Source organism: Sylvia atricapilla, chromosome 6 (assembly GCF_009819655.1).
Source record: "Sylvia atricapilla isolate bSylAtr1 chromosome 6, bSylAtr1.pri, whole genome shotgun sequence".
In the NCBI taxonomy this organism is placed as follows: Eukaryota; Metazoa; Chordata; class Aves; order Passeriformes; family Sylviidae; genus Sylvia; species Sylvia atricapilla.
In genome coordinates this window covers 37,258,305-37,286,292 of record NC_089145.1, presented here as the reverse complement: position 1 = coordinate 37,286,292, position 27,988 = coordinate 37,258,305, and the positions used below count along the sequence as shown (strand labels likewise).

Sequence of the window (27,988 nt, the reverse complement as noted above, 5' to 3'; positions counted from 1 at the left end):
CTGAGCACAAGCCCATATTATAAATAAATAGTGAAGCAGTGAGCTAAGGAAAACACCAATAAATAGCAATACACCACAGAAGTATTTAAAAGCCTCTAGTGGGAGGCTCTGCAAGTTGCTGTTTGAAGATGGTGCAATTAAATATAATATAATACAGCGATAATAAATAGGGAGAGGTTGGGTGAGGAGCTGCTCCCAGCTAGGCTGTGGTGCTGCTACTTCCCCAGAAGCCCATTCTGCAGGGTTTATGCTTTTGTTGAAGTGATAGAAGTTTCTATTTATTCTCTTGGAAATTCACAATATTGTTCAGGCATTGATGTGGGTGTCCGGTGTTTTATCTGGGGACAGGGTGCCCATATCATGTTCCAGGAAAGCCCAAGTCTTCCTGAGCACCCTGGAGTAGGTCAGAGCTACAGGGTATATCCATCCCAGCTGTGTGAGTGTGGGAGATGCATTAGGACCCACTCTGCGAAATACAGCTTTGAGCAACGTGGTCTAGTGGAAGGTGTCTCCCCAACCATGGCAGAGAGTTGGAAGTGGATGGTCTTTAAGGTCCCTTCCAGCCCAAACCATTCTGGAATTCCGTGAAATAAAACCTGCATCAGATCCCCACAATATGTGTAAGCAGAGAGTGCTTCACCCCAGAATTAATTCCTGGCTTCTTAAAAACACAAGAAATACAAAAATGGTTCTGATTACTTACCCCTTCTAGAGATTTGAGTAGGTTTTGTCTTTCTTTTAGCTTTTGGATACTGATGACTATTTTGTGTCTTGCACCTTTGGTAACATTCTGCAAAATCAGGACAAAAGTTGACATTAACACTTCCACAGGGCAGCTGGCTCAACCCAAACCCTTCCTCTCCTAAACAGAAAAAGCTGCTAGAAATTAATTGCATTTTTGAGTGCAGCGATTTTTGGGGGACATAGAAAATCATCCAGAGACTTGCTGAAGATAGACATTTCCAGCTAGTCTGTCCCACCCTGGTGCACCTCACACATGGAAAGCATGGTGTTCCCATTCCACTTTATCCCAAGGATAATCCAGAGGTGAACCTGAAAGCAGTGGGGGTTGGAACCAGATAATCTTTAAGGTCACTTCCAACCTCAACCAGCAACATTCTATGATTCAATGACATTTTCAAAGGCAGTCAGCCATCAAAGCCCCACTTTAAGAGAGTTGGTTACCTCAGGTTGCACCCCTGAAACTCCTGAACTTAATCCCAGCTGGAAAAAAACCCCCAAGCACAACTCAGATGGGACAGATGGAACTTCCATGCCAGGACTCCAGTAAATACATGGGGATAAAGTTTTTTCAGTTACAACAACAGATTTTTTTCACTCCCAAAGACCCCGTTTCGCTTTCTCTGCTTCCCAACCAGCGGAAGACACACAAAGGGGCTTTGGAAGCTGTCAATCCCCCAGGTGACGTGGGACATACTTGTGCCTCGAGCTGGCATTCGGTGAGGGCCATCATCTCCTCATACGTCATCTGGGAGAAGAGGGCGGCGTACTTGTGCAGCCGGAGGCTCTTCAGCCAGGCTGGGACATCTGGAGCACAAAGGCAAGGACAGGAGAGCTCCAATGAATTCATGGAAAGGCACAACCATGAGCAACAGCATCAACAGCAACACGAGCGGTGTCCCAACGGACACCTCACTGAGCTTCACGGACCTTTGGAAGGACAGAAGGCTGTGGATGTGGATGGGAGGAGGAACCAGCCCCTGGATGAGGCCACAGGGCTGTGGATGTGGATGGGAAGAGGAACCAGCCCCTGGATGAAGCCACAGGGCTGTGGATGTGGATGGGACAAGTACCCAGCCCTGGATGAAGACACATCCTCAGAAGCCGGGTTTCTGTGGGAAAGCCACTGGGAATTAGCCTCTGGGGAGCTGGCATTGTGCCACTGCATGCCACGCTCCTCACTGCTGTTTTCCCAGGAACATGGGAACAGCTGAAGCTCGTGGAGTGGCTGAGCTCAGGAAAAGTAAAGGGCTGTTTTGTGGATGGTGGACACTGATTTATGGCATGAGGGATGGTGGCATGTGCTGAAAATGGAACCAACGGTTAAACAGAACTAGAGAGGTGGGTTTCGGATGGAAAAATGATGTGCCATCAAAGATGGCCCCACACCCTACTTCAAAGGGTGACTTGGGACCTAAAATGCACCAACTGAAATGACTTCTTCCTTCCCAGTCGTTACTTGCAGTGTAGCATCTCTATGCCCAGATGGATGGGTACCCTAAAATACATTTATCCTCCTGACATCAATATGATTTCACAGTGAGGAACCTGGGGGGGGGGAAATCCCTCCTCTGTGTCATTCAAAACCCCCTAGACTCCATGATGGGGTGTCCTCCATGGAGAAGGCAATGTGACAACAATCAGCTATGCAGGATTTTACAGGTTTGGGGGTCTGTGGTGACACTCCACAAGGGTGGGGAGCCCTGCACGTGTCTGTGCTGCAGCACAGCACCAGGCCTGTGATGACACTTTTCCTCTGTAAAGGTTTCAAATGCTTTGCCAAATGGAGACCTCCTTTATTTAGCACCTACAACCCAACAGGAGCTCTGCCACAGCCTTCCCAGCTGACATGCTCTGCTCCCAGCAATACCTTGTCCATAGTCCTTGTCCCCTTCCCTAGCAGTGAGGCACTCGGGAGCTCATTCCCACTGCTGGGACATCCATCTCATGGTGTGGGTCCAGAAAGTCCCCTACTGTTGAGTACCACATGCAAGCCAAGGATTGTCCATGACCTTTTCCTGAACCAAGGCCTCAACACTGGAAGGGACAGGGCAGGAGGGACCTTATTTTGGCCCCCTAAGGCAATCCATACATCTGCCGGAAGTCTCCTGCTGCCCAGGCTGATCCCAACCCACCCTGCATTCAAGCAGAGGATGCAAATAATCCCAACATGCTGCATCTTGCTTACACTCTCCAAATCCTAGACAAACATTGGGATTCACGCGTCAATTAAATTCCTCAAGTGCTGCACAGGAGATCAATCCCACTCACACCAAACATGGGGAAAAGCAATTGCTGAGCATAGACAGGCTGAAATTCACCATTTTCCAAAAGTTCTGACATGCAACAGTCCCAAGGTCTGCTACTAGCACCCTCTTAAACTGGTTTCTGTTTAAAACAAATAAAAACCTCCTAGCAAAAAGCCCAATTTCCAGCACAGGCTCAAATCTCAACAACATCTTAACAAAACCCACACCATTCTACTGACAGCACATTAAAAGTCTCCGTGATCCCACGTCCCCATGGGACACCAGCCTTTGGCACATGTTCATGGCAATGGCAAATCCCACAGGGATACTTCCAGAAGAGAGATGCAACTTCATGTAAACGTTGAACCCTGCAGGAAACACATCTGCAACCTCTGCAGAAGCAGCCCTTTTCCTTTGCATCACACTGTCTAGCTCATGCCTTAATTCTGGGGAAAGTGATGGTCCCAGAGCCCCCCTGCCAGCAGAGATGGCAATCCTGGAAGCAGGCTGGGGAAAAGAAGCCACCCCAGGACACAGAGGGTGTGTTGTGTGTGGTGAAGCTTTCTTCCTTCCCACAGGAAAGAGGCAACCAGGAGGTGCAAAGACATGCAAGGTGATTTCATGGTCCTTGGAAAGTCAAACTTCCCAATGCTCTCCACGGATGGGTGAACCACCTGCCTGCAGAGCTACTCTTTAATCAGCAATTACCAGGAGCTAATTGCAAAGTCATGTCACGGCTGTCAGGAAATTTAGAAGGAAAACAGCTCACCATGCCATATTTACACACAGGACACCTTGGATATACTCCCAGCAGAAACTCCCAGACCTTCCTTCTGGTGCTTCCCAAGCTGTGCCCCAGGAATCACAGAATCCTAGAATGGCTTGAGTTGGAAGGGACCTTAAAGATTAAGTAATTCCAACCCCCTGCCATGGACAGGGGCACAGGAAGGGACAGACAGACAGATGGGCTCCATGGAGAACCAAGTGTCTGTATCTTCCCCTGGGGAGACCAAGAACTAGGATAAAGCCAAAGGACATGAAGATAGATGGAAAGAAAAGAAATGGGAGACATGAGAGTATAAACAGAAAGGAAAGAAATAGGCAACGCTGGGGGAGATAAACTGGTAAGGCAGATGAGGATCTGTCATGGGATCCTCACATTCCAGATCCTGTGGGTTCTGGATCCTCCTGGATGCCCTGGAGCATGTTAAAGAAGGAACCAGCTGACCAGAAGCAGGGGTGACAGCCAGCCACAAGAGCCTGCAGGCACTAGGGGAGACGTGGCTGCAATTCAGAGAAGGGACTTGGCAACCAGAGCAGCCGGTCTGGATGGAACACGAGGCAGCCCAATAAAAATGCACCAAGTTGTGCGTTTGTGCAGGGACGAGAAACGGCACGATCGGAGTGCAGGGAACAGGCAGTCCTCTTTTTTTTCAGGAAAGCTGTGGGGATACAATGGGTCATATGTAGCCCATGGTGCTTTGTTATTTGAGGACGATGAGTTACATAGCCACAGGAATGCTGTCTGGAGGCAAACAAACCTCTGCTCTGCTTCCAAGTCCAGTTTTGGGCAATACACCTTCAATAAAACGTGGACTTTTTGGAAAAAAAACCTGGCAGAGAGAAGCCCGAACAACCCCAAAAATTTAGAAAACATTATCTGGGAAGGCACTGGAATGGTTCAGCCTGAAGAAAATCCAGCTGAGGGTGGAGGACATGGCAGGCATAGACACCAGAGGTTGTGAACATCTGTTCCGCACGCCCCTGGACAGGGGAACAAAAGCCACTTGGCTGAGTCAGCAATGGAGGAATGGTATTTGGAAGTCTGGGAAGGGACAGCCCGAGGAAGGGTGGACATATCCCAGCTGCACACAACAGCAAGGCGATGTGTTAGTATGTGGGGGTTATTTAATTGATCATTGCTCGAGGACAGCCTCTGGGTTTTGTGGATTTGGCCACACAGGTTGATTGCACGGCACTGGGAAGTTTCTATCCACGCAGATCCTGAAGCTACAGCTGCAGATCACAGGGAGCCAAGCTCCCTGTGGTCTCCTCCCCAGCTCCTTCTGCAGAAACCTGTAGAAATGTAGTATTAAACAGCTCCCCCCTTGAAACATTTGCTCCCAAAAAGTTCCAGCCAGACAGACTGCAGGACCCAACCTGCCTCTGTTACATTCCTTGGAACCATGAGGGGTTTTTCATGCATTTATTTCATGCACATCAAAGCCATCCAGAGCCAAGCCAAATGCAGTCCCACATCACACAGATTAATCCATATCTCAATTTGTCTGTAATTAGACCAAAATCAGACCTTGTGACTGTTAAAAGATACAATTATTTCCCTATTCTGATATACAACTGGTTTGTACACAATTGAGCCGCTCTGCATTATTGCAAATTGGAGTTGTTTAAATCAGTCTGAGAGCTGCAGGGTCATTTTCAGTCTGTTCCCAGGAGCACACAGTCCGTGTGTTTGCCCAGTTTTTATCTATTTATTCCTCCTCAGCCTGAAGTTTGCTCTGCATCTTTGACAGCAGCAAGCAGGGTTGATTTCTGCCTTGTTTAGCACCAGAACCACATAAGTTTATTGCCAAAATCTCTGTGAAATGTAGGTATAATGGGAAAACCAACTGAAACACACAGGCTAATTCACTGCAAACATGTATCCCAAACCAAAACTTCCCCAAATACTTGGTGGGTACCAAACACTGCAATGGTAAATCACACGTGGCTTGCTAAGCTTGCTCTGAGCTATTTCTCACTGTCATAAAAAAAGAAAGAAAAAAAGAGCACCACTCGCAGCCAAAAGCCACAGGCTATGGAAGAAATCCAGCTTTTTGGAAAGCTGGCAGCTGACAGGATTTTGGGGCAAAACCAGCCCACTGGCACCCAAGTGTAAGATGTCAGATCAGGACCAGCTGCTAGTTAAAAGAAAACCCAACACATTCCCCTAAACCTAAATTCCTGAGCCGGGAAGAAAACGCCGGGAGGCCCCGTTGGGTTCGGAGGATCCTCGCCCAAAAACCGCCATCCCAGAGCCCCGTGCTGCTGGGAACGCGGCTCTTCCCCTCCTGCCTCTGGGTGCTGGGGGGTGGGGGGAGCTGGTTTGTCACTCACCTTTCATCCCACTCCCTTCCTCCTGGAATGTGTTACGAGCGGAAGGCTGATCTTCTAAATGTTCACTCCCACCACTTCCCGAAGAGGCTACACTGCTTTGTGGAGACAGGGGGGCATGATCGGAAGGGATGCACTGGGGTCCTCTAGCTCGTAAGTCCTCATGAGACATCCATCCATGTCCTAGAGGTTGGTTTGGCACATTCATGGGTGGGGTAAGGGACACAGAGCGTTTCAAAGGGCTGTGGTGTGTCTGGCCTGAGAGAACTGAAAAAAAAATAAAATCAAAGAGGTTATTCCCCCCTCGCGGCCCGGGATGCAGCAGAGTCCCCCGAAAAAAAAAATTATAATTATCAAATGAAATTATAAAATGTGTGGTGGTGGTTGGCCATGGTGCCTCGCTGATGGCTTTGCAGCAGCCCTGAGCCCTACCCCTGAGCTCTCTGCTTTGCCTCCTGGGAAGCAAAAAGGATGGGAGTACCTGCAAGGAGATGGGGTAACATGAGCTATGTTGGGCTGCTCAAGGGAAAGTGTTGCATGGATTCCATCTCTAAGGAAAAAAACATCAATTGAGAAGTTTCAGAGTGTAAATATCCCAGGATGTGGATGTCCCCACAGAGATCCAAGGGAAGCATCTCTGTCTCTCCCTTTGGGTTAGGACGTGGCTTGTACCCCGAGGCAGGAGCACTTAAAGATCTCCCAAAACCATTGCAAGGGTACTTCTCATCCATAGGAATGTCTGAGCCTTGTTGAGTCCTACTAAAATCACAGGATCATGGAATGGTTTGGGTTGGAAGGGACCTTACAGATCTCATTCCAATCCCCTGCCATGAGCAGGGACCCCTACCACTAGACCACGTTGCTCTAAGCTCTGTCCAACCTGCCCTTAAACACTTCCAAGGACTATCTCTGTTTTAAGCACTGAAAGAAGTATTAAAATATTGATCTATTTCCTTAACAAAATTCAAATTCCATCACTCAGAGTCACTTAACTACTGGTTTAACCATAAACACAGTGTATGTAATTTAATATACAATATAGGATGCAAACCAGGGAAAATTTCCCTGCTCCAGGAAAATCTGAGGGCAGAGGGGATAGAATGACCTTTCAGCCTACAAGGAACAAAAGAAAAAACTTATCAGTTTTTCTTTCCAAACCAAATTTTTAAACTGTACAAAACCTGGGGGAAATTCATTGTTCTCAAGGCTTTTCCATCTAAAGCACCAAAGGCCTAAAGCTCCTTAATGCCCTTTTTTTGCATTTACAGCAGTTCACCAAAACCACTCAGACTCCTGTCCATGTTATTATTTAATATAAATGAGTCTTGGTGGAAAACCCCCAGCCAGGTGCACTGTGCTGCAAAGGTTAAGCCAGGCTTAATTCCCAGCTCAAGCCTGGGGGAAAACCCACCATCAAAGCCATCTTGCTGACCAGGAGCAGGATGAAAGCAAGGCATTAGTGGGGTTACAAAAGGAGGGGAGAAAGAAACACCAGAGCACATTTGCATTTATTAACCACCTGCAAAAAGCAGCTGGTACCACAGGCAGCTGCTGGATGAGGCCAAAAAACCTGTGGATTTCTCTAATGTTTAAATAATTCCTACTTCTGAAAGAGTTTTCTTGTGCCAACACATAACACTGACACCACACTCTGCAGGGAAGCACTGGGGTGGCTTATGGAGAAGAATTTGCTCCTTTCCCATTTAAAAACTATATAAACATCTTCCAGAAGTCTCTTGGCAGAAAAGGATGTCAATGAGATCCTGAAATTGCTTCCAGAGTAGTGTTATGCTTCCCAAAGCCATGATGCGATGCATCCGGATGGGGAAATAGATGGATTTCAGGTCTTAGCCAAGCTTTTTCAGCTCATGGCTTTGCACTTGTACCCCCAAAATAGCATCTGTAGATACCACATCATGCTTCCAGGAGCAAAATATATCTAGGATTCAAACCCCCCAAAATACAGGGGGAATTGTAGGGAAAAAAAATGGATAAATTGGTTAAAATGCATCACCAGGGCTGAATATCAGCTCCACACCACCTAGAGCCCTTCTGTACCTGCTGCCCCAAGCCATGGTCACTCTGCCTTGGATTTGTTGTAGGAAAATCCCTGGTTTAGGAAATATTTGTGTCCCTTAGATGAAGGAGAGATGCAGGAGAAATGACAAGGAGCACTGAGGTTAATTTTACCTTTCCAGGAGGCGAAGGGCTGCTCTGCTAATCCAGCTCTTACAGGGTGTGTGCAGACACTGGTGCCCAGCAGTGCTTACACCACCCCCTCCCCACCAAAACCCTGCACACAAGAGGGTATTTTTGGCATAAATCCATCCCAAATTCCTTCATGAGCAGCAATACCCCTGCAAACTGCTGCTTTTCCATCTTAATTTTATGTCTCCTAATTAGAAGCCGGTGTCGACTGAAGGAGAAATAATGAACTCCAAAGGATAGCCAGGGACAATTAGGAACCATCCAGTGCAACCAGATAAAGATCAGTTCCACTTCTTTCCCTGAGATAATGCAACGCTGGATCCAAGAGAACACGTTTTACTAAGCCAAATTTTTACTGAACTGTGAGTCGGTTCACAACCCCCTGAGATGCAGCAGGGATAATCCCTCTGCAAAGGATGCTGCAAGTCCCCAGCTCTTTGAAACAACCCTAGCTTGCTCTGGGGACCAGACTGAGATGATTTAAGGGCTCTTAGCATTGGCCTAACTTTAGGGTTTGCTTTCTGGCTGTAACAGACATTTGTGATAATGTGGTTTCTTGAAAATCCTCTTACCCATTTCCATCAGCCCTGAAAATGTTGGGAATCCTGTGATGGCACCACTCTTTTACTTTCCGGGGTGTAATAAATGCCCATATTTATCATATTCATTATTAATATTTATTAATGCTGCTTCTCGTGGTCACACCCTCAGTTTCTTGAAATAAGAGGATGTAGCTAATTATTTCCAAAGTATCTGTTTACTGTAGGTCCTGACCTGAATTTGACCATTCTGTGTGCTTTTTGGATGGTCCAAGGTGAATCTAGGGCTGCTCCTGGGTAAAATAAATGGTCCACGTGGGCTTTAACTTCAGCAGAAGAAAACCAAGTGTGAATTTATCATCTTACACGCAAGCCTCTTTTCTTTTACTACAAAAATATTAAGCTTTAATTTTAAAAGGCAAATCTAAAATGTTATTCTGAGGCAAGATAAGCGCCCAGAAGGTGGGTGGGAATGGCTGCCTCTCTGAATGCTGTGAGCTGGGCAAATGAAGAGGGGAAACCACGGCTCCAAAGGGCATCCCATGCTGGCACACAGATCCTCTATGGCTTGTAAGAGTGCCCCACTTCTGGTTTAGATATATTTTCCTGTCCTTTAGGTGCACACAGACTGGGTTTCCTTGCAAGGAACCTCTCCATGACCTCCAGACTGGGATCAAGCTCAGAGTAATATTCCCAAATTAAAAAAAAAAAAAGTTGAGGATGGAGAAGGAGTGATGGCAACAAAGCTCCCCACCACAGGAGGCAGCTGCTGACCACGCTGGGAACATCCCTGTAGGACCCTCCCCAGGCAAATCCAGATTTATTTCAGACCAAACCCTTGCTGGGCTGGCAGGCACCACAAGAGACCTATAGAACGTCTGAGGCTGCAAGTGCTCTCATCCCCTGAAGCCTTGAGTTTGGGATTTTTTTCTCCCCCTCTCTTCCCTTTTGAAGAGGTGCTGCCTATTTTGGGAGGCAAGGGCTCATCTCAAGTGGGTTTTTGTTCACTGAGAACCCTGTGGAACAGCATCAGACATTTGTGTTGTGGTTTCTCAGGGTTTTGGGCCAAATTTTTTCAGCCTGAGAAGGGAAAAGCCACCCATTCCTGTAATTAGAGCTGAGGAATTGGGCTTTGCAGGCAGACCCTCCTCCACACAGAGTGGAATGACTGACAAGGTGCTCACTCTCCCTCTGCCCTTCATGAAATCTGGCTTAGAGTGCTGCAGAAGTCTCACAGGACACATGTCCGAGTTTCCAGTGAGAACCAAACCCACCATTGGGAGTATTCAGAATGTCTTCAGTCCCCACCATGCCCCTGACACCCAAAGGACCAGCACAGGGTCCATACATCCGGTTACAATTCCAAGTAACACCTTCCTCATGCTTGCAGAAAGGAAAAAGCACTGCAAGATGCATACTGAACTCTTCAGGACCTTCTTTTGGTTTTTTTAAATCTAAAAATGGCACTTCTTGGCCACAAAGCTGTTTATGGTGTGTCCTCAGGCAGCATCTGATCACATACAGCTCCCTTCCTGGTCTGCTGGTACCAGGAACAGCAGCCTGACCCCAAAAAGTGGGGCTATTTTTAATCCACACAAGGTTTTGTGCAGCCTGGAAGCTCCCCCACGGAGAGGGGAAACAAAGCAAACCCCAAGTTCAGCTCAGTCCTCCCCTCTGCCTCCTCCTTGCTATCCCAGTCACGGCACATCCTCTCCTCCGGGAAGGCTTCCCCGTGCTGGCACACCAATGCCCAGGGCTTTTCCAGAGTTCTTTTGCCTTGGAAAGAGCTGCCAGTGGGTCACACTGCCCAGCTGGCACCCAGCCTCCTTCCTGGGCACCTCATTCACCCGCTCCCCACGCTGCCCCAGGCAGCTCCAGCACGGCCAGGGCAGTACCTGAGGGAACATTTTTCGGCTCCACATCCCCTAACCCTTGGAGCCTCTTCCTTGTGCCTTTTTTCCTTTCATCTCCCTGTGTTCCGTGGCTGTGACTTTAACTACATTTGTAAGAACTGGATAATCCATGTCCTGGCCTCTGAACCATGGGCTGATATAACCCCTGAAGGGGTAAAATCCAGGCTCCTAAATGCAAGAAGCCACTGCGTACAAGGAAAATAGTGGTATTAGGAAATAAGTGGTATTAACTCCTGCATCAGGGGGAAAAACCCTACAAGCAGAGTGCTGCCTCGAGCAGAGAAATGGGAAAAAGCACACACTGCAGAAAAGACTGTCAAGCAAATATCTTTTAAGAAATGGTGTTTTAAAACACAATTTCCTGTTCAAGAAACTGGACAGAGAAACAATAACCCGTTTGTTGCTGCTCCCTGTGAGTAGTGCACACGAGGCCTGATCCAGGCTCAGCAGGGAAGGAACCCTCACAGGGGTTTTGAAATTCCCTGCATGGCACAAACACACGTGGACCTGCTGTCTGGCTCCAGCAGGAACTGCTGTGGCTGTTATTTACTCACTTGTGTGGCAGCAGGAGCGGGGCTGCATCTAAAGATGTGTAAATTCAGACCTTGGTGGCTCCAGTAATCCAGCGAGATGTGTTTCTGGAAGGAAGCCCAGTTTATCTCACCAAGCAGCAGGAGCTCAGGAGCTGCTTTCAAGCTCCTTCATGGAATCCTGGGATGGTTTGGGTTGGGAGGAACCATCCAGTTCCACCCCCTGCCATGGGCAGGGACACCTTTCACAATAGAGCCAGGTTGCTCTAAGCCCCATCGAACCTGGCCTGGAACACTTCCAGAGATCCAGGGGCAGCCACAGCTTCTCTGGGTAACCTGTGCCAGGCCTCCCCACCCTCACAGCCAAGAATTTCTTCTTAAAATTAATCTAAATCTCAGCTCTTTTAATTTAAAACCTTTCCCCCTTGTCCTATCACTATCAGCCCATGTAAGAAGTCCCTTTTCCTCTTCTTTATGAGCCCCTTCTAAGTACTGAAAGGTCCTTGCTTCCCACTAGAGCATCCAGCAAGGTGGGAGCAAGACAGAATAGACAGAATAGATCCAACCAGGATCTATTAATCTAATCCAATAGGATTTAACTCGTAGACAAAAGAATGCATGGAATGGTGACTCAGGGAGGTGGGAATGGGTGGGGATGGAGGATTAGGGGTATGTTGCAAGGAGGTGCTGCCCTAAACCACGAGTCTCTTGGGACAAACACAATGCCCCAGTGTCCAGGACAATAAACACGTTTTTTTCTTCTAAATCTATACACAAACCACAGAAAACCCGTGTTTGTCCCTGGGGAGTCCCGGTCCATTAATATCAAATGTTGCTGTGCTGAACCAAGCCTCCCTAATTATCCCAGAAAATAGCTTTTGCTATAGGCTCCTGGGAGAAATTCCTCCCTTGCTCCCTTGCTTGAATGAAGCCAGATAAACAGCACTGGGATGCAGAAACTCTCCTTCCCAAAGTCCTTCTCCACCCAGAAAGGACGTTCAAGAACATTTCCTTTGCTCAAGCAGCAGCCAGGGCTCCCCATTGCTTCAATCCCTGGTCTGAGGAGCACCCCCCTGCTGAGACTTCCAACAGCATCAGCTTCCACTACACGTTACACTCCAGATGGAGAAACCCCTCCATCACTTACAACCATTTCAGGAGACCAGCCTGGAAGATGTGCATCCTTTACACAGCAATGTGCAACCTATGGAAAACTGGGAGTGAGAAACAAAGGGCCTTAAACCAGTCAAATTACAGGGGTGAATGTGAAACCTCTGGAATTGCCCCAAGAAACTGGGATCCAATAATCCCTAAAGTCATTAAAAAGCTGTGGAGTCAGAGCAGGGAGGCAGAATGTCTTCAGCTGACAAAATACATGAGGATAACGAGTACCTTACGTGATATATGTCCTGCAGCCATCACCCAGACTGAAAGAGACCTGCAGCCTTTTCCATCCTTGCCAACTAATTCTGGATTTTCTCCTCCCTTACCTCTTTTTAGCCACTTTCACTCATTCAAAAAAGCCACCTAGTCCCCCTATCTTGTAGGCGCCATGGCACAAATTCTGCAAGACAAATTCCTCAGTGTTTCAACCTTCCTCTGACCTCCACCTCTTGGGAACTCACACACCCCATCTCAAGCATCTTCCCCTTCCACCTCGGCTGGCCATGTCTTATTCCTTCTCCTCTTTCTCTTTCAGAAGCATAAAATCTTACCAGCTTCAGGAGAAAAGAGAGGCCTGCTGGGTCTCTGAGGCCACCACGGAACAAACACAGTATCCAGTTCCTCACACGCAAAGATGAAAAGATGGTGCCCATCAGGGACACCTCATGACAGGGGGAATGGCTTCTCACTGCCAGAGGGCAGGGTCAAATTGGATATTGGGAAGAAATTCTTCCCTCTGAGGGTGGTGAGGTCCTGGCACAGGTTGGCCAGAGAAGCTGTGGCTGCCCCTGGATCCCTGGGAGTGTCCCAGTCTAGGCTGGACAGGGCTTGAAGCAATCTGGGATAGTGGAGGGTGTCCCTGCCCATGGCAGGGGTGAAACTGGATGTTCTTTAAGGTCCCTTCCTACACAAATCAGCCTGGAATTCTAAAATTCTATGACTCCCAAATCCTGAGCCCTGCAATGCTCCCCAACAATCCCCAGCAGCAACGGGACAGCCACGGCTGGTAGCACAAACCAAATATTAATTCTTTCCTGTTACTGCTCCAAATTAACTCAGCTCAGCTTTCCACCTCCTCTACATACCGACAGCAGATGCATCCTAAAAATCTGCCTTCATCATCCTCCAAAACATTCCTGATTGCTCAGATATTGCCTCGTATTCGAGTTATGACACAGATCCCTGTGCCAGCTAACACGAGACTGCATTGCTCAGCAAACAGGGGGACTATGGTTACAAGAAAACATCAAATGCAGAACAACCAGCCTGAAATAAAATTGCATAACGGATGGGAACAGCAAAACTTGAGGGGAAAATAAAACAAAATTTAAAAAAAACCCCAGCTTCAAGGCTGCCAAAACTGAGCCATTGATTACAGCGCATTTGATCCATTTGCATGCAGAGAGCTTTGCTTTGGAGCCGAGATGGAAACAGTCTTAATATAGCTGGAGAGAAAATATCCTCCTTGCACTCTCCTAACTGCACTTTGATAGGAAGCAGCCACAGAGCAGATGGTGCCTATATATAATCACCAGACCTATTATCCCAGCCTCTTTTAGTAATTTGAAGGATGTGATAACCACAAGGAGAGCAGCAAATATTCCCCCTCCCTCCCCCTGCTAATTAAAATATTAAAAAAAAAAAAAAAGAAAAAAAAAAAGAAAAAAAAAAGAATAAAAGAAAAAAAGGGGGAGGAAGCTATAATTATGGTAACAAATAAAAGAATTTCCAAATGAAGTAAATAACTATTTTGTGCACTGCTCCTTTAAACCAGAAGTCAGAAGTTAATTAAACAGCAGCATGTTACTGAGTCAGGAGAACACAGCAAGTCCCAGTGCAGTGGGGAAGGAGACTGGAGACGCTCCAGATGAATCCAAACCACAGCACTTCCATCCCTCCTCTGTGCCGTCCTGCCATTTGTCTGCAGATGCTGTGTGATGGTGAGGGAAGGAGAGCTCATCTCTTTCCATTCCTCTACTTGCCAAAGCCTGGGGTTGCACAGATTCAAAGGAGGAGCAACGGGAAGGGGATTCTCTCCAGGGGTTTCTCGCTGCATGAAGATTCTCAGGAAAACATCACAAATGTGATTTTAGTGATGCTTTGAGAGAAGGCTGGGGAATGGTGGTGCTGGGATGAGGTCATGGAGAAGCAAAAAAGGTTTGAGGAGGGAATTACTCAAAAGGACCTTAACAGATGTAAGTTAATAGTGGAGGTGCTGAGGAACATCCCTGAATCCCAGATGGAGCCCTCAGTCGCCTGCTGATGGCTCCAGGGGTGATACAAAGTGCAGACAGGAACTCACGAGTGCTCCTGGGGTGACAGGAAAAGCAAAGCTTCCCTCGGGAGAGCACCAAGCTCCCATGCACGGAGTGACCACAGCTTGCTGTGGTCTGTTGCCTGTATCCAACAGGCACCAGGGAGGCTGGAAAAACACACACAGGTCTAGGAGGGTCCATCCATCCAACAAAACCTCTCAGAGAGAGGACACTGCCAAGGGGTCTGAGAGAATTACTGGGGCAGTCTGACTTTGCTGCACAACCTGGAGAGCATCGATCAGCTGCCCCGGCAGCTTCTGTGCCACTTCCAGGTCACAAGAGCCATTCACTGGTGACAGTGACTGATCCCAGGGACTGTAGGATACACACAAAACTATCGCTGCTGCTTCCTAATATCCATCCTCAGGACACGAGACTGCTGTCAGGAAAGTGGAGGTGGCATCAGAGCCACAAGCTTCCATCTCTCCTCACCCCAACTTGCATGTCAAGGGACAAGCAACACATGAACAGCAAACCCATGGCAGGCATTCCCTGCCCTGAGCGCCTGCAGTTGCTGATTGCACTGGGATTTCACAAGCTGAGAGGGTGGGAACATCCCTGGGTGCTGCTGGAATAGAGATTCCCAAATTAGGGGGCCTCATTCCAGCCAGGAAGCTGCAGAGGCATCGCTCCATGAGCAGGGTATGTGAATTTGGGAGCCGTGCTCTGCAAGAGCACAGAATCACAGAAGATGCACAGTTGGAAGGGACCCATAAGGATCACTGAATCCAGGTCCTGGCCATGCATAGGACATCCCAAGAATCCCATCCTGTGCCTTAGAGCATCCAAACACTTCTTGACCTCTGTCAAGCTTGGGGCTGTGACCACTTTCCTGGGAAGCCTATTCCAGTGCCCAGCCACCCTCTGGGTGAACAACCTTTTCCTGATATCCAACCTAAACCTCCCCTGACACAGCTTCACGCTGTTTCCATGTGTGAGTAGAGACCAAACCTTGCATAAAGAAGGTCTGGAGGAACTAACTGTGTGATCCCAGAGGACATATGTGTGACATGACCACTTTGGGGACAGCCACATATCTCTGGCCTGCTCCCTCTCCTCCACCCCATCCATGCAGACCAACCATCACCTGCTTCATGGCTTACCCACACAGGGCAGTTTGCAAGGACTAAGGCAGCCCAGAGCACACAGATTGCTGAAGTGCCTGGAAACATAATTTGGTGTCAGAAGGGCTTGTTTAGGAGCACTCGCATATGTCTGTACAAACCACACATGGTTATGAGCCACCCATGGTATCATCACCTGGTGCAAGTCATCACTGAGCCCAGCCTCATGGTCTGCTCTCCTCTTTCCTTCTGGAGACCCTTCTGCCTTTTTGGTGACATCTCTGCCTCCAAGCATTGTGGCTGATGAGGGGTCAAGCAGAGGTATACAGCAACAAGATCTATCCCACTGCCCATGTGAAAATCCATTTGCCAGAGCACACCCATGGGAAACACGTTCCCTTTGCTGCCTACTCACTCTGCTTGGCAAGCAGGGATCCCTCATTTGTTCCACACCCTGCTACAGCAGGGTCAGCACAACCTAAAAGCTGTAGGCTGCACCTATGCCCCGTGTTGTCACTTGTTCCCATGTTAGAGCAGAGTGGGCATGGCAGTGAGGACCTTGCTCTGTCTCTTGTGCTGTCCGATGCCTCAGGCAACATCAGCTTTGCCTTGCTAACTCCATCCCCACAGAGCCATCTGCATATCCCCAGAGTTATCTATACCTTCCCTGAGCCACCCATACTCTCCCAGAGCCATCCATATCCTGCCAAGGGTATTGGAACCCCACTTGAGCCATCCATGTCTCCCAGAGCCATCCACATCCCCCAGCGCCACCTGCATGCCCTGAGAGCCAACAGCTGATGGCAAGAGACTCCTGCCTCATGGCTGCAAGGATGGGCATCCCTACAAGCAGAGCTACGTGTGGTCTGCAAGTCCTGAAGGAACAGAACAGGAGAACGACCCTTCCAGATATCCTGAGCTGAGTGTTCTTCAATGGTTGATGGGTTACTCTAAGTCACCCTGGGAATCTGTCTCTTCTTCCTTTCCAGTGCAGGTTATGATGTTTGGAAGACAACAGATAAACTTGGATGATGAATTTCGGTGTCAGTTTACAAATCCTGTGGAGATGACTCAAGGTGGGACCTCAGCATCACATGGACCTTTGTCACTCAGCCGAAAACACAGTGAGAAAAGGGATTCTTTGGGAGCAAAGAAGTGAAGGGAATGTGCCAAACAGGCTCAGAGGAGAATCCAAAAGAACAGGGGCAGCTAACCTGAAGTTTCAAGGTTAGGACAGGAAGGGACACTGGCTATAAAACACACTCAAGAGCAGTAACAGATCTTTCCCAGCATTGCTGACACCTCAAAAGGACATTGCTCTTGCTCTGCACCACCACTTCCATCTCCAGTGCTTGATGGCCTCCAGAATGAGGTGGGTGACCACTCATCTCACTGGCTGAGTGATGGTGTGCAGAGTATCTGTGTCTCCCAGGAACAAAGACCTTTGAATTTATAGAGGGGACAGAAAATCTGTATCTGCTGTTCAGTGCCACAGTAGAAGACTAAGGATGGACTTGATGATCTTAAAGGTCTTTCTCAACATAAGTGATTCCATGATTCTATGTTGTTCTCACTCACAGTCCTATTTGCTGCTGTATTGATGTACATGGATTTCAGCAAATAACTCTGCTCACAGTTGATCTTCTCATACAGCAATTCTGATTTCAAGCTACAGGATTAGCAAGATTTTGTAGCACTGGGAACCTGACAAAGTGTGAAACTTCTGGAAGTGTTCCCTGACCATTGTGTGTGACACTAGAGGGTATGAACAAGACAACAAATGCCCTTGTCTGCCACCACTGAGAAGCTCAAGTGTAATAAAGACCAACGCGCTTTTCTCAGTCTATCAGTTAGAGGGAAGAAAAGCAGACATGAGAGGTGTCCCAGCTGGCAGGATGAGTGCCAGAGTGCCAAGTCTCAGCAAGGCCAACTGAGGAACAATTTTCTGAAGGCAATTCCAAAAGCTAATCCACCCCCGGCAAGAAAAGGACATTTGTTTACTTCACTGCTGTAACCTCACTAAGGCTTTTTCATTTTCTCATGACACATTTTGCTAAGTCTGCATGGGAGGAAATGTGTGAGGCAAACTCAGGCTGAGGACACACAATGCCCTCTCTTCAGCTGCTACTGAAATCTACACAGAGGACAACAACTTGCATCAACTGCCCATCAACCCAACACAGATCAGAGTAGTCCTGTGGGTTAACACATGCAGTAATCCCATTATCCAGCTCAGTTTGGGTACTGGGTATGGCAACAGGATTGTCTCCAGTGGTAGGCAGTGAGCTGCTGCACAGCAGGGTAGGGGAGGAAGAGTCAGGAAACCCACACTCTGTTCATGGTAAATGCTTCCTTGGTGTTGTTTTGTTCCACCTCAATCCTCTGACTTGGGGAGAGCTCCAGGATGTTCATCTGCCCTCTCACTGGGGAATCCATAACTGGAGAAAAAGTTGGCAAAATCCTGCTAAGCCATGTCACACACACATGTCCTGACACACAGTCCAGCAGCTGCAGATCTGCCTGTAGGGCAGGATCACAGAATTGTTGGGTTGGAAGGGACCTTAGAGATCATCCAGTACAATCCCTTGCCATGGGCAAGGACACCTTCCACTATCCCAGGTTGCTCCAAGTCCTGTCCAATCTGGCCTTGGACACTTCCAAGGATGGGGCAGCCACAGCTTCTTTGGGCAGCCAGTGCCTTGCCATCCTAACAGAGAGGAATTTCTTCCCAATATCCAGTTTAACCCTTGCCCTCTGTCAGTTTGATTCTGGGCTGGGGTGCACGAAAGGAAGAACCCTGATTTATTTCTCTTCAACTCTAGGACAAGCTGGAGATTTTTCTTTTTCAGGACAAGAAATTTGTACAGGTGAGTACTTCTCCTCCTCCCTTGCTCTGCTTGCTCTCCTTCTCCTTCTCCTTGTAGACAAACACCACCAGTTTTCTGGCAGAGACTCCCATGGGAAGGGTGTAGCAGGTCTGAGCACCCGGCTTCTCTCCCATTTGTGCAGGAGAGGAAGGGTGACTCCAGACTGGCAAAAGCTTTGCTGATCCCAGTTTCTCTCTGTTCTCTCTGAGGGGAACCCAGGCAGTGCAGGGACACTGAAACACCAAAGAGAACAACATCCCTCCAGTATGAACACAGTGCCAATGCCTGGGATTCCTGCTCTGTGTGATATTCCCTGGCAAGGTCTGTGACTGTTTCTATCCCTCACTGACCTGTGGCTTTATGGTCCAAATGAGACCAGTGTATCTGCAGTCCTCCTCCTCAGCAGAGCTAATGACAGTTCCTCCTTTGCCTCTGCACAGATTCCCTTCCAAGAGCGTAGAAAACACAGGGCTAAGCTGTGCTTCCATTTGACAACAAATCTTGTCATGCCATCAGACCATCTCAGGTGGAGCCAGTCACAGGGGTAGGGAAGGAGCTGGAGCTCCCATGCAAGAAGCTGTTGGCAGCTTTGAAAACAAGCTGCTTTCCTTTCAGAGTTTCCAGGCCCTGTCTCCATCACAAAGGTGTTGTGCAACCCCAACATTTTGCAACTGCTGCTTGGCCACAGAGCCAGGGCTCCAGGCTTCACCCTGTCCCCCACGCTAGAGCAGCTCCAGCCTCCTCCCTGCCTGTGCTCCTGAGCCCAGGCCAAGGCTGTCTGCATTCCCAGCATGCTAAAGCTTGGTTAAAGTTGCATCTCAAGCTTTGCAGGAATTGCTGATGCAGTGGATGGAAAGGACCACACAAAACATCCCAGTATCTCAGAGTGGTTTGGATTGGAAGGGATTTTAAAGCCCATCTGGTTCCATCCCCCCGCCATGGGCCAGACACCTTCGACTAGACCAGACTGAAGACTCATCCAGCCTGGCCTTGAACACTTCCAAGTATGAGACAGCCACAGCTTCTCTGGGCCAGCTTTCATTGTTTGGGGTGAGTCCAAATCCTCTGATCACTCCAGACCCCAATTCATCACTTAGGACACTGGTCCCACTCCCGGAGCACCATTACTGTGGTAAATCCAGAATGACTCCTTCAAAACACTCCAGACTAGCCTCCTGCAACCTCTTCTCAAGCCTTGGCTAAACCTTGGCTAATCCCTGTCAGGGCAGTTATGGGAGAGCTGGAGATGAACCAGTCCTGGACCAAATCTCAAAACAGAGTCTAGCTTGAGTCAAGGACAGCACAAAGCAAAACATCACATGAGTTTCAGCCACCCATATTTAAGCCCTGTGCCATGATAGCATTAAACCTGATTTTGCCACAGCACCAGAAGAATGTAGCTCAGGCAAGATCACCACATCACTGTTCGGGGAAAGACTTTGCCCCATTTTGGTGCCAGGAAAAGGCAGTGCCTTTGCAGGGATGGGTCAGGGAAGGTTGTGGCCTGCAGGGTGTTGCTGGATTAAAGTGTCTGCACAGATAAACACCTCTGAGTAAGAGGGAGAACTTAAAACTAATAACAACACTAAGACCTAAACAAACACTAAGGAGTTGAGGGCTTTGCTTTGGAATAAAAGATTAATAAACATATTGATTGAGGCAAGGGGCTGGGACAAAGGCTGACAGCCATGTTTATTTTTTAGCATCTATCTGTGGACTTACTAGGCTTTTACCCAAGCCAAATATTGTGTTAAGGAAGTTTATGAACTGACACATGAAGTGTGGTTGGGTCACCTCCAGCTCAGCCCACGGTTGTCTGAGCATGGTGCCACCAAAATATGTCTACAGGAGTTACAACAGTTTAACACGTGGGCCTAAACTATCACTAGGAGAGGATGATGCAGCCAAGCAAAGTGGCAGAGACTGAGTAGAAATTCAAGTAAAATGTAAAGTGTAGGGCTGTTGGCAGGTGTTACTGTCCCAGTTGCTGCTGAACACACCAAATTAAGGGAGAATTTGGGAAAAACCACAACACTGCAGCAGCTCAGGCACTGCTGAGTATTTCAGCTGTTGCCTCAGTTTTGGCACCTTGTGCCAGTACTTGCGGATCACAATGGCCAAGGGATGGGTCAATGCTTCTGCTGAGAGCTAAGTCTGAGCACAGAAAGGCTCAAAAAACCACCAAGGGGTTTGTGGGAAGAGTCCTTCAAGACCTAATGCATCTTGCAAAGTTTTGGCCACATCTTGCGAAATTCCAGTCAGTGATTAACCTGCTGCACCCACCACATCTCCCCGCTTCCAGACCCTGACATGTGGAACCAGACCCCTGCTGCAGCCTCTCTTCCCATTGCTTCCATGGTGTGCAAAGCCTCTGAACGACCAGGCATGGAAAAAACACATGGAAACCCCCTCAAAAAATAATGCTCGGAGGGGTTTAACAGACTGGCTGCAAGTAAATTACTGGGGTTTTTCTCACCCTGCCTCCCTATTGACCTTCCCCATGCAGCTCAGTCACCCTGGAACAGCTTCACAGCACACAGGGTCTGGCTCTCAGAGAAGCAGAACATAACACAATCCCACAGATTCACAGACAGGGGACTGACTGGTTGAGAATGATGGTTTAGAGTCTGTGGAGAAGCAGAGACCCTTCTGCTAAACCACCACATGCCAGCAAGGATGGACACAGGAGAGGCAGTGACCAGGGTGCTACTGCAGTAAACCCAGAGCTGTGTTTTGTACCCCTTTTGATTTGAAACACCACTTAAAAAAAAAAAAAAAAAAAAAAAAAAAAAGCACTTCTTACAGGAGAGCGAGAAAAGCCCAGAAGCCTTAAGTGACCATTTTAAAGCTTTTAGCTATTTAATTGTGGCTTTCCACACTCTGACAGAGAAACCAGGGCTGCTGCCACAGCAAGCCTCTCCTCCCCAAAGTGCTTTCTGCATCCCTGACTTCTGGGAGATGCTAATAAAGAGAGACTCCTGAATATCCCAGAGTGAAGGAGGACATGCAGCCCTGCAGGTGACATGGTGGCAGTCACTAAAAGGTGTGACAGCCCTCCACAGAACGAATGGGTGGGCAGGGGAGCTTCTGAATCCCACTGAGAAGATGCTGCACTCCTGCTCTCCAGAGAAGGCTCCCAGGTATCAATGGCTGCTTTCAACACCAGTTACAGCTGCACTACAGCTTCACACAAAAACCAGTGTTAGACACATCTCCAGTCACGGAGCTCTCCATGTCTCCAAGCCTTGGGTTGGGCTCTGCACCATCCATCAAAGCCTAGCAAGGTCTCCATGGGGGAAGAACCACCAAGCTCTCCTGGAAAACACTGATGACTGTCCATCTAAACTCCTCAGTCACCAGCAGCTTCACACCTCTGCACTGCAAATACAAGGGAACATTTTTACATACCCTGAAGCTGGTGGATTCCAGTTCTGCTTCCAAAACTTATGCCTGAACTCAGGGTCCTGTCACCCTAATTCTTTAGCCTTCTGATGTTGTTTACATATTTCAAGTAGAGTCTCTCATGCATTTAACATAAACAAAGTAGGTTGTTTTCACATGCCAGTCTGTGATGGACTGCTGAATTGACCACTGAAGTCAGAGAGGTGTTCCTCTCATCTCCCAATCCTTGATCAAATCCCAAATCCTATTTAAACCCCAAATCATAATAAACTTCCTCTTTCTCTGTTCATCTCTCAAGCTGAGTGTGGTTCTTCTGTGTCCCTAACAGCAACAGGGTCCCAATCCCATTTCTTCTCAGTAAGCCCTCAGCCCACCTTTGGACTTGCCTCAAGGCCCCCAGCTCTCTTTTGGACATGAAGCATCAGCTTCCTGCTCGCTTTAGGCGCACTTGAAACATGAACTGTAAACCTACACAAAACTACACAAAATGCAAGGGGTTCCCCTCAAGTAACGCATTTTTGCTCTAAAAAAAGCTATCTTTTTCTTACTCTTTGTGGTTTTTCCCTCCTCTCCAGCTCCCAGGTCTTTAAAATCCCACAGCACTAGAGGGAAAGAAACCCCAAAGAGAAAAACCTAGAGGAAGGAAGCCCTAGAGGGGAAAAAAACCCCCAAGAAGGCAAGCAAGAAATAAAAAAAAGCAGGTGAGGGAAGAAAAAAAAAAAAAAAAAAAAAGGCGTTTTCTATGGCCCAGATGAGTTTAGCCCCTCTGCTAACCACGCCAAAGCAGCAATTCTTAGTGGCATGAGGGAGGCTGTCCCCAGATCCTCCCGTGGGTACTCACTGGTGCTTGTGCTAGTGCCGATGGTGTTGATGGTGGTGGGGACGGAGGAGGAGGAGTAGAGGGGCAGGTGGCCATTCTCGCAGGCCAGGTTCTTGTCCTGCCAGCTGGAGGCGCTGACGCTGATGCTGGAGTCCCGGGAGTTCTGCCACCCGTTGAGTTTGTCGTCGGAATTCTGTCTTTGGTGATAGTAGTGAGCCTGCCCGTAGTCCACCGAGTCCGAGCGGCCGCGGCCCTGCCCGCCGAAGCCGCCCGACGACGTGCGGTCCTCCAGGTGGTTGAGCCACATGGCCAGGGCGCTCCTGTCCTCCAGGGAGGTGGCGGGGTGGATCAAGGCGTAGGACAGCAGCTGCCTGCTCTCCTCGATGTGCTGGTTGTGCTCGATGGAGTGCGCCAGGATTTTGGGCAAGAGTTTCATGTACTCGACTTTCGCCTCGATGTTGCCAGGCTTCAGTAAAGGCAGGTGGGTTAGCAAGAGGGAGATCGCTTTATCCTTGGATTCCTGTTGCCACTGGTTAATGATTCCTGTGGAAGGAATAGGGGAGGAGAAAAAAGAAGATGATTGAGAAACTGAAAAACAGAGCTAATAAAGAAATAACCAGGCCCTGGCAGGGTAAATACAACACACCGAAGGGATTTCCACACGTGCGGTACCACAGCAGGAGCATGTCATGGGGAAGTGTTTTGAGAAGTTTCATTATATTTTCATTTACTTATTTTAGTGTTTGTTAATGAATCTATCTTTATACCTTTAAGTTTGGGCCTGCTTTGCTTTTCTCCTGATCCACTCTCACAGCAGAGAAGACACTCAAACCACCATAGAGCATCTCCCTGGCAAGGGGATCACCACTCTTCAAAACCATTGTCAGGGTAAAGTGCGTCAAACTGAATGCCAAAAGTTACTAGGTGCTCCTGAAAATCACTTACAAAAACCAAACTACACCCAACTCTACTCTACTGCTGCTGTGCTTATTTTAATCAAAATCACAATTTGGCCCAAATTTTCCATATTGTTGCAGATTACAGAAAATACTACACAAAAGCACTCAGTGGATAAAGCTAACCTTTCTAAAGAACTTGGCTGGAAAATTGAAAAGGTCAAGATTCAAAGGAGATAACACATGTGAGAACCGCAGAGGGAAGCAGCTTTCCGGCAGGAATACAATCATCCAACCAGGGTGTTGGTGCATCCACCAGCCCCAAGGGTAAGGAGAGAAGGACTCAGCTGAAGCAGCCCCAGAGCTCCTGTTCCTCTGTTAGATCATAGCAAATAGGAGAGGTTTCAGAAGACCAGGGAAAAAAAAAAAAAAAAAAAAAAAGGAAACCTAGGGGTTATATTTAAATATGCAGAAGGAAAAGTCAGGGAATTACAAACTGGTCACTTTACAGGAACTCCTGGAAAACTGATGGAACAAATAATGAAACAACCTATTTGTAAGCACTTAGAAGATAACAAGATGATAAGTGACTGCCGACACCCATTTGTCAAGAGCAATTTGATTTCCTTCTGCGACAGAGCAACTGGCCTGTGAATTGCTGGAGGAACAGGCAGTGCTGTATATCTTGATATTCATTAAGTGCTGCTGCACATGGCTCCCTCAGCAGCACAGCACAGAGAAACTGCTCTAATGTGGGCACACAACTCATCCAAAAAACATATGGAGGGAGCTGGTGGTGCTGATTCACTGTCAGACCGGGAGGATGTGCTGGGCAAGGAGAGCTGTCCTGGCCCTGACAGCACCCAGCATGTCACTGGTGATAAGGGTGATGTGATAAACACGATCAGCACGCACGTACCGTGCTAAAAAGATTGGAAAACACTCCAGGTAACAGGACTAGAGGTCAAACAATGTTGAGGACTCAAAGGGGTGGCATGAAGTGTGTCAGGGGAGGTTTAGGCTGGAGATCAGGAAAAGGTTCTTCCCCACCAGAGAGTGGTGGGGCACTGACCAGGGTCCCCAGGATTGGTCACAGCACCAGCCTGCCATAGTTCCAGGAGAATTTGGACAATGCTCAGTGCTCTCAGGCACAGGGTGGGATTGCTGGAGTGTCCTGTGCAGGGCCAGGAGTTGGACTCAGTGATCCTTGTGGGTCCCCTTCCAGCTCAGGATATTCTGTGCTTCTGTGAGACTTGGAGAGATGTGAAAGAACATCTGCATTAAGCAGGTGCAAACATCTGCATGCAGGTGGAAACAAACAGCTGTGGAGCACACACCTGGCTTGGGAAGCACCACATCAGTCAGATACTGTGCTGCACAGAAAAGCCGCACCAGCTAGCCTGACACTTGGCTGAGAGGTGAATACTGGCATGGACAAGCTGCTCTGCACATCTGCTGCTGCCCAGGGAAATGGTGGAGTCACCACCTCTGGAGGGATTTAACAAGCATGAGGATGTGGCCCTTGGGGACATGGGTCAGTGTTTGCCTTGGCAGTGCTGGGGGAATGGTTGAACTCGATGATCTTGGAGGGCTTTTCCAACCTAAACAATTCTATGATTCTGAGACTTGAACTGCAGCAAAGATGAATGAGGCTGGACATGATGAAATTGCCTTCTGTAGGGCAGGATGGCCTAGGACACTGTGAGATCTCCATCATCAGAGGTTTCTCTGAAGAGCTGATACAAACTCCAAACATCTACCAAACCTACCCAACACCAGCCAACTGACACTTCCCAGCCCCAGGGCAGTCTCTCCTCCAGTGCTGACCAAACCCCTCTGTAAAGCCTTCAAACTTTCAGCCCCTGTCTTAGGTTGTGCTGCAGGAGCCACAACTGAACCATGTGGTGGAGAATAACCCCTCCTGCTTGCTTTAAACACACACTGCCCAAAACTTCATCAGGTGAAATGCTGAAAAATATCCCTCAAAATGTTACATTCTCTCTCCCTGTCTGCTGTCCTCAATCCATTCTGTAGAGGAAGCTGCTCTAAATCACTAATTATCCCTATAGCCTCTGTGTGTTTTTGTGGTAGGATAACTGAACCCACACCACTGAAATGCAAATCTGGATTTCCATCTGTAGGATCATTCATCAGGTTTGCACTTGGGAAGGCACAAGAGCAAATCAATATCCAGCTCAGGATATTCTGTGACCCAGGAACTGGACTCTAGGATCCTTGTGGTGTTCCCTCCACCTCAGGATATTCCATGATTCTATGATTCTGCATAACCCATGGTGCCAGCCAGCAGCTAACCCAAGCCTCCCATCACCCCTGACCCAGAACAGGGCTGTTAAAGCAGCACCTTCTCCCAGTTAGGATAAACCCTGGACATGAGTTTCCTGACACGACTGCGGTAGTGAGCAGCACTCACCCCTCCAGATTCACCTTCCCAAGCTCCAAGGCATGCAACTGTTTTAACAGGAAGCCACTAGATGGCTTGCTGGAAATGCTGCCGACTCTCCCTGGAACTTTCTGCACTGGTATTTACTTCTCCACAGAGCTCCTCCAGAGCCACTTCCTGAGCCAGCGACAGCGTGCCCTGTGCTGAAAGGAGCAAGGGATACGACGTGGCACAGCTTTGGTGGAGAAGAAATTGCTGTATTGCAGCAGAGTGGACTTTTGGTACTCTGGGTGTGCTCCTGTACCCGTGGCAATGCTGTGAGGTTGTTTTGGTGCTAAAAAAATGGGATTTGGGAGAGCAACACTCAGCATAAGTGATGCCGTAAAGGATACACGAGTGTAGCAGGACTCAAGACCCACCAGAGCATATCCATATTTTCCATATGCAGATGTCTCTGCTCCAGGCAAGGCTTCCTGTTGGGATGAATCTGATTTATCTATCCCCTCTCTCTTAGTCAGCTGCCTGGTGAGCTGAAAACATGTCTTATTTTCTCCCATCCTCCTGCAGAGAGGGATGTCACACCCCGATATTTTATCATCACTCTCATGGTGGTTCAGTAGCACTTTCAGGCTGGTACAGCCAAACTCCAGCCTGGCACCAGCTGGGATTTTGTAGCAGCTCAGATAAACTGAGAAATCAAAGATCATTAAAAAAAAAAGGCCTGCAATGCACTGCTCAAAAACGTTGGTGCCACTTAAACATAGGCAAAAAACACACACAGAAAAAGCAGAGCCTGGTGTAAACAGGGTGCAGGAGAGGAGAAGGAGGAGGATGAGGGAGGCAGGTGGCTGTGGTTGGACTCCTCCTCCTCATATGGGGGAGAGCTGAGCATGAAGGTCCCCACCGGAGAAACACAGCATGGCACCAGAACTGCTTCCTGGGAACTTTGCCTTAGACCTCCAAGAGATTTGGGGGTTTAAACCACAATCCCAAAAGATGGAGCACTGACCCAAAAGCCTGTGGTTGATGAAGGGCTGGGTGCCCTTCCTGCCCTAGCCCAGGCAGGAGCTGGTCTCCTTCTCAGCCAGCAGCAGGATGTGCACAATTAAACAAAAATGGAAAATAATTAGATCTGAAAGAGGTTTAGCTCTCTCTGAGATGGGGCAGAAGGTCAGACTTAATCCTATCTGTCAGAAAATAAAGGGATCTGGAGAGGGCAGCACAGGAGAGGGAAAGCTGGAGCTGCGGGAAGGGGAGAGGGGCTGGCAACACCCCAAAGCCCCTCTCCACCATCTCCCTGAACACAGGAGCTCTCATGTCAGCCCCTAACCTGCTCCCATGCACTCCTGGCCATCTGGAATATCTCATCATTTATTGACAGAACAAGCACTCCGGGGCAGCTGAGATTAGGATGTGTTATGGGATCCCACATCCCGGGGTCCTGACATGGTACCTGTGGTGGGTTGCAGGCACTAATCACATGACAGCCTCATTTGTTCCCCTGGATGCTGCTTCAGGGATGCCTGGTGCTTCCCATCACAAGGATTTCACTGCTCTGTGGAATGTCACAGCTATTGGCAAACCTGAGCACAGAGAAAGCCCCAAAGTTAGAATCCCCCCCTTGCTGCCTTGAAATCCCCCCAAATCCCTGTCCTGCCCACTGCTGCGATTGAACTGCCATCTCCTTTTGGAGAAGAGGTAAGATAACAACTGACCAGCTCTGCACTGGGAAGGGATGGGAGCTGCTGGTACTCCCAAAGCAGAA

The 27,988-nt window shown here is 48.4% G+C and overlaps 1 protein-coding gene across 5 annotated transcripts in view; it reads right to left on the bottom strand.

Moving 5' to 3' along the window:
• Positions 1-27,988, bottom strand: part of SAMD4A (sterile alpha motif domain containing 4A) — a 98,344-nt gene that overhangs the window by 14,093 nt on the left and 56,263 nt on the right. For 3 of the 5 annotated variants that reach the window (XR_010743838.1, XM_066321536.1, XM_066321537.1), the window contains exons 3-6: positions 22,948-23,469; positions 6,108-6,371; positions 1,439-1,548; positions 704-790 (exon numbers count right to left, since the gene is read on the bottom strand). Coding sequence is in view for 4 of the 5 variants with exons in the window: in XM_066321536.1 (XP_066177633.1) it covers positions 704-790; positions 1,439-1,548; positions 6,108-6,371; positions 22,948-23,469 (983 nt within the window). In the remaining variant the exon portion in view is untranslated. The remainder of the gene's footprint in view (positions 1-703; positions 791-1,438; positions 1,549-6,107; positions 6,372-22,947; positions 23,470-27,988) is intronic. The other 2 variants (XM_066321538.1, XM_066321539.1) reach the window with 1 other exon arrangement.